This window comes from Trachinotus anak, unplaced genomic scaffold, assembly GCF_046630095.1.
Source record: "Trachinotus anak isolate AG129_WGS33_773 ecotype Australia unplaced genomic scaffold, CSIRO_AGI_Tana_v1 ptg000002l, whole genome shotgun sequence".
Classification (NCBI taxonomy): Eukaryota; Metazoa; Chordata; class Actinopteri; order Carangiformes; family Carangidae; genus Trachinotus; species Trachinotus anak.
In genome coordinates, this window is record NW_027273853.1 from 25,021,007 (window position 1) to 25,031,867 (window position 10,861).

Here is a 10,861-nt window from a genome sequence, read left to right on the forward strand (position 1 = left end):
TTTGTTTGATGTTATTGCTGGCTTGCTTTTCTCTTCCCTTCGACTGTGTCTGTCTTTATCTTGACTGTCTGGTTTCTGAAGGACTTGCTGTGGTCGATTGTGTTCTTTCCGTAAGCCTCAAACTCCTCAGCCCTGCAGCCACAAACCTGGGCTCTGTCCACTTCACCTTTCCCTCCATCCCACAGACACACAGGCGTTCATGCATGCAAGCACACAAAACCTGACACACATAGGTACATGGGGCCAGGTGCAGACGTGCATGTATGCTCATCCACTGAGGCATGCGCATCTTTTTTTAATGCTCGAGTCACTTCACATCCTCGCAGGTTGTGCGAAGCTATTCAGACAACTTCCTCTCTCGTCTGTGGCAGGATGCGGACAAACAAAAACACTAGAAATGTACTTTTAAAGCAGTTCAGATGCTATTTAGATGGAAGGTGCAAACACACTGTTGCTGAATGCAAATCACTGATATAAATCACATTAAAATAACAGTTTGGGAAATATGGTTTTTTACTTTCTTTTCAAGAGTGAGATGTCTCATTTGTGTGCATTTAAGAGGACTTATTATGCTTCTCTTAGTTTTTTCTCTAATAGTGTGTTTTTGTAGAGTTTTTTGTGCATGTAAATGTTCTACAGAGTCTCAAGGCTGAAAGTTCCCACCAAAGGGAGTAACTCTATCAGGGCAGAAGCCAATTTTCTCATTTGTATGAAACGCCTTGTTGGAGGTCCAGACCTTACTTCCTGACCTATTGATGTCAATACGTCTCTTGATGCTGCCCAGCAAGCTGGACACCCCCTACAAGCTTGGCCCAGCCCTACACAAGACACAGCACATTACAACTTATAATGAAGAGTTTTCTTTAGTTTTGCAGCCATGCTAAAAAGACACTGTGTTCTCTGCTGCCTGAAGAAATCTACTTCATTTTTTCTACGGTTCCCTCCACTGCTCCAAACCTTTTCACCGTGAACCCGGCGTCTGAAGGAGGACTGCTTCAGACGCTGTGTACAGTTAGATGCTTTGCTTTCGCAACAGTTATTTCTGTAGTTTACACTTAATGTGGCCAAACGGGGGCCTTGTTTAAGGCCATAGTTTAATCCCTGAGTTAATTTTTGAGTCACTGTGAGCACTAAAGTATAATCCATTCAGATTGACCAGCATCATAAACCAGCAGGACGACCTTTGGTTGTGAAGTCTGACTGTCTGTCTGTCTGTTCCTCTATCAATTATATTCCATCAGTCTGTTCATCCACAGATAATGTCATGAAAGTATTCCAGGCTCTGAATATTCGCCCATGCTAACATCGTTGTGGTATGTGACACTAATGCTGGCAGTAAGACAGCTAGCAATAGCAACGTTTGCAGAACAAATTCATTACACAGGAAACAGCAGTTTACGTTATCATGCCTACTTTAGTCTGAAAGGTGTGGCATGTAGAGATGAACCTGCAGAGTATTTTCGCCAGTTCTCCTCAGAGCTATGAAGTATTTCAGCTCTCATCTTGGTTTTTATTTTATTTATTTATTTATTTATGTTTTTATCACTGCTCTCTTTTTGTTGTTTTCTGCAAATTATTTCAAATAAATCCAATCAGACAAGGCTGACAACCATCAAGTGAAGATAGAGGCACATTTAGCAGCTTATTTCCCTCAGGAGGTGGTAGAGATCAAACTGGAGAGAGAGAGTGTGAGAGAGAGAGAGAGAGAGAGAGTGAATATTGGGCTTTAATTCATCACGTGGCCAGAAACAGGGATCTGGATGTGTATATAATTCACGTTAGCCATAGAAACTTGCTATTATGTCCCTTTCGGGTTTGCATGTTGTTGTTGCCCACACATGACCAAAATAATAAACTGATGCAGCTTTAAAGCCACACCAACATACTGAACTGTATGCTGAGCACAACAAGCATTGGTGAACTGCACCAGTGGCCACATACAGGCTCGTTTTACAGCAGCAGCAGACTGTAGTATTGCTGGGTAATGCTCTGCCCATCAGGGATAAGATGAGAACGTTATCAATCTAAGGATGCTACATAATCTGGGCATTTATTACTATAACAAGCTTTATCACATTTTCTGCCCATTTAGAGGGATGCCTGATTACATTTGACTAATGACGACATCATCAGTTGCTGCATGCCCCCTTGTCTCTGTTTACACTGTACTCACATCTAAGAAGTCTTCCCCTGAACCAGTCTGGGCAACAGATTCCTGCATCACTCTCCTGTCAGAAAAGCTGCAGGTTTTTTTTGTGTATACAGTGTCTCCTTCTCTCTGGTGGGTTTTATTCAAAGTTTCTAGAGTTGGAGAGCTTTTACAAGATCTATTTTCTTGGCTTCAGATCATATTAAATTGAATTGTCCAGAAGCTCTGGTCAGTGATCCATGATGGTTCGTCTTCTTCTGACAGGCTTGATAAATACAGGTCCTGATCTCTCTCTGTGCCTCCATTCCTCCTCTCCTCCTCCTTCTCTCCATCTTATTTTCTCTGTCCTCTCTCTCTCTCTCTCTCTCTCTCTCTCCCTTTTCACTTGTCTTCTGCCTCACTCACTCACATCCATAACACATCTCGTGCTTCTCTCTTGAATTGTGTTCCTGTGAACTACATTGCAGTTTTTCACTTTTCTCACTTTCTCTTGCTTCTTTCAAACTGGAAGCCAACCTCTGCACTACCTCCCTATAGTGTGTGTGTGTGTGTGTGTGTGTGTGTGTGTGTGTGTGTGTGTGTGTGTGTGTGTGTGTGTGTGTGTGTGTGTGTGTGTGTGTGTGTGTGTGTGTGTGTGGAGGCAGACTAAAAGATGAGCTCTGCTGACCTTGGACACCCACTGTTCTTCTCCTTTCCAGTAACCTTTCTATATGCCTATATGCTCTCTGCACACACTGTGGGGTGAACAGAGTGTGTGTGTGTGTGTTTGGAGAGAGAGGGTTTGGTAGAACAAATGAACACACACATGCAAACATACGTGCACATGAATAACCACATCAAACACATGCACACAAATTAAAACACACACACACACACACACACACACACACACACACACACACACACACACACACACACCAGGGGATGAATTCAATTGGAGTGATTACAACAGAGGACAGTGACTCCTTTATGCAGTGTATAGCCAGATATATACAGTATATATATGTGTGTGTGTGTGTGTGTAGTAATACAGATATGTGTGTATCTATGTGTATGTGTGTATGAATATTCATGCTGAGTGTAGTTTGGGGATAAGGAGAAGAGAGTCATGCTCTGCTGGTACTTCATTACTTGGTATTTGTTAGAGGAAACCTGACACACACAGCTTGTTTAAGAGGTCTTAATCCAATTCTTGCAGGAAACACGCATGTACACACACAAACTGTCACCATTTGCTTTCATGTACACACACAAACCCACATCAACAGTCCTGCTCGAGGAGATCAAGGAGAAGGTGCAGATGCAAAAAAAAAAAAAAAAAAAATCTGTGCGTTGTGTTCAGTGTGTTTGTTGGTGTCAAGTGTGCCCATGGATGCTTTAAGTGCTTCTGAAAGATTTAAGAGTATGTGAATGTGTTCTGTCTGTTCATTATGTGTGTGTGAGTGTGTGTGTGTGTATGTGGGTGTGTGTATGTGTGTTGGTTGACAACAGCAAAGTGGAGCTGAAGATTGCAGCACTCATACAGGGAGACCGAGGTAGAGATGGGAGGAAGAAAGGAGGGAAAGCATAATAGGTAGAAGGTAAATGCAGCAAGAAGGATGGAGGAGGCTGAGAAATGGAGGAGGAAACGTAACATGGAAACAGGACCTGGGAAGTTTAGCAGAAGAGGTGGACACTGAGGAGATTCAGCTCACCTGGACAGACCCCTGTTAGCTGTGGCCTCCTCCCCTGTCTTTCAGCACCTTTTTGGTTTGTCTCTAGTCACTTTTAGTTATGTAACAATAAGAACTGTATGGTGGTCACGGAAATCTGCCTGTGACTGGATGGATGAGTGAGGCAGTCGGGGTGAAACATGCCAAACATCAACATCCTCATCTACAGAACAACCCCTTTGTATGGTTGCCCTGAGGCCCTGAGAGCTCAACACACTGCAACTTAGAAAACACTCACAACACAATGGAAGTGTTTCCAGGGGACACAAAAAAGTGATGAACCTGCACTTGCATGGACGCATTATAATACATGTATTATGATACATCCATGCATTGAACAAGTGTCTCCCAGCCAGGTCCATCACTTCTTTGTGTCCCCTGGAAACACTTCCGTTGTGCTTTGAGTATTTGCAGATCATGTATTGTCAAATTGATGAAGGTGTTTTCTGAACAAGTTTGTGTTTTGTCTATTTGCATGTGTTTGCAGTGCGTTGAGCTCTCAGGGCCACCGTACTCTTGTTCTGTATTGAGGTACTGTAAAAGACCTGCTGACCCATACTTATCACCAAACAGGATGTGATGGAGCTGATCAGGAAATCGAGTTTGGTTGTGTATTACTGGAAAAGACGACATGATGGGCCGACTGTGGACCGAACGGTTTCTCCATTTTCAAACACAAGATGCATCAATAAAACTACTGGTTTTCACCAATTCAGCAGAGGGGAATGCAGCCAAAGCTCAGACAGAAACGAGACACATTCTTAAATTCGTCCTTCACATAGGCCTGAGTGGATGTGAAAGAGAGGAGGAGAAAATATTTGCTGGAGTGCTTCAAGTGTCTGCACAGTCCTCTTATTTTTGCTCTATCTTTGATGCAAAGTAATCATTGCTGTGAGGTTTCCTCACTTGTGATCTCATGGGGTCAGATGTCAGTCAAACAGTGTGGCTCATGGGTGTTTATCTTACCCCAAGAAAACTCTTAAGATTCATCTTTTAAAAGAGGAAAAAAAAAAAATTCCTGGACATGAAGCGGCTTTTCCTTGATTGGTAACATATGACAGAGGATTCTCAGCATCAGATTTATCAATATTTGTGAATCCCAGATGAGAAGGACGGATGGAGGACGAAGAAGAGTGGAAAAAGCGGGTGGGAGGGGATGATGAGAGAGGCAGAGAGATGAGAGATAGAGCAAGACTAAGATAAAAAAGAAGAGGGAGTGAGGGACGCATGGCACGGAGAAAATATGACTACAGACGTGAAGTGAGAGGAACGAGGGGGTTGGAGGTTTGCTGAGAGTAAGGAAGGAAAAAAGAAGGGGGATGAAGGAAGAAGGAGGAAGAAGGGAAAGAAGGAGAGGATAGAAAGAGTGTGCAGTGTGGTAGGCAGTGTGTGTGTGTGTGTGTGTTTGAAGCATGGCAATTTTCCACGAGACTTTAAAAGCTCTTTTAATGAGGAATCTTCCACTTCATGTGTCTGTGCTGCAGTTTCAAAAACACCTCGGAAACACTGCAGTCGACCCACTGAGAGGGAACATGCTCACATGGGGGTGGGGGGTGGGGGTACGGAAGCGTTTCCTGAGAACAATTAAAAGCCAAATATAATCTCCCCCTCGCCTATGGACTGCTTTTAATGTGATTTTCGGGCCGCTGATGACGCAGAGAGAGACCTGCACCCAGGAGAACCCTCTCCCTCTGTCTGGCCCTGACACTCACAGCTTTCTGAGCAGAGACAAACAGATAACTGACACATGAAGAGAGGCGGAGTCAGGCACGGGACGAGGCTGCAGTATTCTCAATACTACAGGTCACCTTTTTTTTGCTAATTTTGAGGTGTAGTAAAGTACCAGTTACTGGTTGCACCCAAGAGATAGTCCGCTCGCCTACTTTACCACCATAAAATGATGAATTGTCATTTGTGACACCTCAGATTTTGTTTCCATTTAAACAAATGAGATATGAGATGTTGATGATTGAGCTTTTGAGGTGCTGGTAGTCAGATGTTCTTACCTTTGGATAGAGCTAGGCTATCTGCTTCCAGCCTTTATGCTAAGCTATGCGAACTGGCTGCTGGCTGTATAGATATGAGAGTGGTATCACTCTTCTAATCAGAAATTTAATGTGTGTCCTTCCCAAAACGTCTCAAACGATTCTTTCAACTGGTTTTGATCACAGCAGATTATTGTTTTAACAGTATTTAGTTCTTAACTTAAAGGGTCACTACACTGATTTTACACAGAAAGCTAAGTTTACTTGCAGAACTACAAAAACAGCTGTAAAAGCCGGCTTTTCAAAGGTGAGTATTTCTGGGGCAACTACAGGTTGTACCTGGAGCAGATAAAACCCTCAGTGAAATTGCACCCATGGGATAAATGTTCCCTGACCCCACTGTAATCAAAAGCTGTGGTGCATTTGTGTCCATCAGGAAAAGAGGGACACACTTAGGTGAAAAAGAAAAGTTTTTGTCTTAAAGAAAAAGCTTCTTACTTGATATGACTTAAACTTAATATGACTTTGTAAGATGGACCACAATTACGGTTGGACGATACAGCAATAAAAAGACTCACAGGCAGGTTTGGCATGTGTATCAGATGAGGCCTTTGATTCAGCCATCTTCAGGAGCAAGCATCACCCAGCATCACACCAGCAACACACAAGTTGTTAAAATGGTGCCTTTTTATACTGTGTATTGGCTAATGACCTCGGGAGACTCCATTTACAGGGATCCAGTGCCTGCTCACATATTAACACACCTTTCTTTTCTTACAACTACACACACACACACACACACACACACACACACACACATATCCTCACACCCCCATACACACATTCACCTCCTCGCTACCAAACGAAACAAAACCCCACATTTCATCTACTACAATAAAATACACACATCTAAACCACCCCACACCAATTTACACTTGGTTACCCCCGGAACTATAAAACATGGGGTCCGTTGTCTGGGGAAGCCTTTTGCCCGAACACCCTGAAGACAAAGAGACTGGTGAGTAGTTAGCACACTTTAGGCTCCCTCATTGCACCTTCATACACTTATTGCACATACTACACATGACATCAACCATTACATTCTTTTGGCTCAACTCTAAGCTCATTGTTTTATTCCTTCAAACATGGCTGCACATTTACTCCCATGTCCCTCTCTTTCAGGTGGAGCTGCGTGGCCCACACAGCCCCTGCCATCCAATCAAAATTAAAAAGGACAATAAATATAGAGACAAATATTCCAATCATCAACAGTGCAAAGTCTAGCCATACAAATGTGCAAAATGCAATGTGATCAAATGTGTTGTGCAAATCTTCAATAAAGTGCTGTTGCTCCTATTATAAAGTGCTTGTGCAATTATTGAAGTGCATGTGTTTCCCTACCCTAACAGTCAAAAGTGCATGGTGCCTGATTTACAAAGTCAGGTGACGAAGCGCTCTTCGTCACAGACTTATTTAAATGTTTTTATTTATTCAAATACAATTCTAATGTCATTTTAATGTTTTATCTCTAACGTATGTCCATGCTTCTGAAAAAGCACTTTGAACTGCCCTTGTGTGATATAAGTAAACTTGTCTAAAGTCGGAAAATCAGGGTTATCGCTGTTTGGTCATGGAGATAATAGAAAGGGGGTGTGGAGTCTGAGAGTCTTGGATATTTGCCAGGTAGGCAGGGTAGCTGAAGACCAGCAAGTTAAGAATTACGGGAATTGTAGGATCCAGCAAGTTTTATAGCTTGACCCATGTTGGGGACTAAAAAGCAGCATAGATGTTTATCATTCTTACATTAATTTGACCTTTTTTTTTACCCTCCTAACCCCACCCCGATGGCTGAGGACGCAGTCAGGCTCTGTCTCAGTGTCCTGCTGCTGGCTGTCCCCCAAATCTAGGTTTCCTTCAGTTGCTCCTGGCCTTTGCTAAAACCACATCTCAGATAAAATGTGATTCTCATTCTCCTGACTAAGGTGGTAGTTTTGGTATCAGGTATTCATCTTTATATGAGATTACAGATGGAGAGATGATTTTTTTGTGGCTCTAGTAAAACTAAATTTCCCCAGCAGACAGAGACGGGGTCGGACGGCCTGTGTGGGACCATCCTACTTGTTTCCTCCTCCTGCTAACATCCGTAACTGCAGGTATTTCAAAGAGATTTACCCTTCTTACAAAACTTTTCAGACCACTGTATAAATATAGCGCAGTTTTCAGTAACAGTTCATGCTAATCTTCTGTCACGTTTGAATTTTGGTGGTTTTGAAGCCAAACTATCACATTTAGCCTGGAATGTTTCAAAAATCCATAGAAATAGATGGAGAGAAGGCGTCGAAATGGGTCCAGAGTAACACTTTCATGATCTTGTGTTATTTTTCCTTATTACTAGACACATAAGCACAGCCGTCCTGATGCTGCTGGGTTGAAGGTACCAAACAAACTGCCACTGCAAACCTTTTTTCTCCTCCAAGTCTTCTGTGCTGCCTTAGTCTAGTGCCTGCATTTGTGCACATACTGAGCAGGTTAGGTTTTCACACTTCGAGTCATATCTCAAATTTCCCTTTGAGGTACTTTTTAGAAAAAGAATATTGTTGTGTAAATGTGGTAAAATGCCTCTGGCAGGGCTAAGTACAGACCTGTGAGATACACTGACAAGACTTTTGCCACATGCGTTCTCAGGGTGCAGCTGTGTGTTGACTCTCAAAGAACAAGCCATTAAGGCTTTTTTTTTTTTTTCTAGGTTTTTGATGATCAGTGTTTTCAGAATTTGAAACAGCCAACCTCGAAATTTTCCATAAAACATCTATAAAACTCAGGTCCAAGATATTTGAAACACACATCAGTTTCACGGATCATTCCGGAAACATCCCTGATGCGTAACTCAGTGTAATGTTCATTTGTTGTCTGTATAGCTACTGTGACAGGTTTGACTGATGACAGTCTCTGAGTCAAAGGTGACAGGAAGCACTGCTCAGAGAGACACCATCCACACATGAAAGTACACTCACACACACACGTTAACACACGCCGGGTCTTTTCTTTCCCTGCGTGTCAGTAACGTGACTGAGTTGAGGGACGGCGTGCGTGAACAGAGAGATGACAGACAGCAGCGGCAGCAGCAGCAGAGGAGAGTTTCCCGCTCAGGTTCAGACGTGGGGCTGAACGGAGTCCCCAGAGACACCACTGAGCAGAGGAGGTGGACAGATGCGATTCATTCATCATTTATCTCTATCGGTGAGTCTTTTTCTTCTTTCCCCCCACGGTGCAACACTCCCATGGGGCCCCAGTCTCATCCACCCCCTCATCCTACTCTGACATCAGCAGCAGCAACACGGGATGATGATCAATGATGATGATGATGATGATGATGATGATTTTTTTTTACTACAGACTGTACTATTTCAGATTATTAAAATATGAATACACCTGCAATGCCAGCGTTGTTCAGTATTATTGAATATTTGAAGGGTTTGGGTCAGTTATTAATTAGTTTGAAAAAGTAAGTCTGATGATGTCATAGTGATGTCATCAGGTTCAGCCTACAATAAAATGCATCATTAAGTCTGTTAAACTGCAGGTGTGGCGCTTGAAAGATGTTTGCATTTATGAGGGCGGGGTGTTGAAAGGTGCTGTCAAGTTGCATTATGGGAAATGTAGGACGCAGTGATTTTGGCGTGTTACCCACTGACCGTTTAAAAAAAAAGCGTCTTATGAGTCCTCAAACTTTATGAAAGCGCAGTACTAATATCACAAACTTCATTTGAATAAACTTGTACATTTTATGACTATTAACTTGTAATGAGGCAGCTCGTCTCTATCAGCTGCCTGTCTAACATACATGAATCTGCCATCGTTGCACTGTTACTTTAATGTATAAGTTACCTGATTGAGTTGAGGTGTTACAGGCGGGGGGGGGGGTGCTCCAGCTGTTAATCCGCAGCTGTTTGCTGGAGAGATGCAGTCAGATCACACTCAGTGAAAATCACTACGACACTTTGCTCACACAGCAGCACCGCTGCATCCACAACCTTTCAGGATATTTGCTTTTTTTTTTATGAGCGCTCCCTGCTCGGATCGCTCCCTCAGCGGCAGCACATGTTCCGCTGGGTGGGGGGGTGGGGGGGGGGGGGGGGTGGACAGATACGGGACCCCTGAACTGTGAGTCGCAGAGTACAACAGCTGATCAGCCAAATGCATCACAATGAGTCCTTCTAAAGCAGCATTGAGTCCAGATCCACATCTGTGTCCCCCGGTTACGCACAGCCCCCCCCCCCCCCCCCCCCCCCCCCGCAGCACAAACTGCAGTGGAAGTTGTGCTTTTCACAGACACTCAAGTTTCAACAGAACCACTGAGATAATTTCCAGTACTTACTCAGAAGCAGAGCAACAGGCAAGAAGAGGAGACATGCAGAATTCACCAAGGATGTCATGCTGACCCGGCACTCTGTCCCCGACCTCTCTGAGCTTCAGGCTGGCACCAGGACTCTCTCTCTCTCTCTCTCTCTATCTTTTTATTAAACAGAGGCAGTCCAACGTCCCGCTCCTCAGCTGGTCAGAGTGTCTCCCTCCTGTCCTTGGTGCAGCTCTGTACTCCAGTGTTAAAGCATCCACAGTGCGCTCCCCTGCGCTGAAGGGGAGGGCGCGTCCGTGCAGAGGAGAGGGGGGGGGGGGAGGAGGAGGAGGAGGAGGAGGAAGGTCTTCAGCAGCTCAGAGTCCCACATGAGCTGCGGAGGAGCCAGGTCTAGCCTGGGTGGACGGGTAGATGCTTGGAGGATTTTAGGGCTCTACAAAGCGTGGAAGAAGTATTCAGATCCTTCAAGTTAAAGTACAAGAGGAGCTGCAGTCGAAATCGATAGCAGCAAAAAGTACTGAAACTACCAAATTAAAAGCATTTATTCTCATAGATGTTAAAGCTGGTGCATCAGTGTAAGGGTCGTTTTACTGTTGTAGCTGGTGGTCTTTACAGTATAGTCCAGTGGTTTCTCGTCTATAAGCATGTGTTGTATTTT

The 10,861-nt window shown here is 43.8% G+C and overlaps 1 protein-coding gene across 1 annotated transcript in view; it reads right to left on the reverse strand.

The window, feature by feature from the left end:
* The window catches only part of nrn1la (neuritin 1-like a), a 64,445-nt gene extending 53,641 nt beyond the window's left edge, over positions 1-10,804 (reverse strand). The window contains exon 1 of the mRNA XM_071457855.1: positions 10,225-10,804. Coding sequence (XP_071313956.1) covers positions 10,225-10,282 — 58 coding nt within the window. The 5' untranslated portion in view covers positions 10,283-10,804. The remainder of the gene's footprint in view (positions 1-10,224) is intronic.
* Between the last annotated feature and the right edge of the window lie 57 nt (positions 10,805-10,861).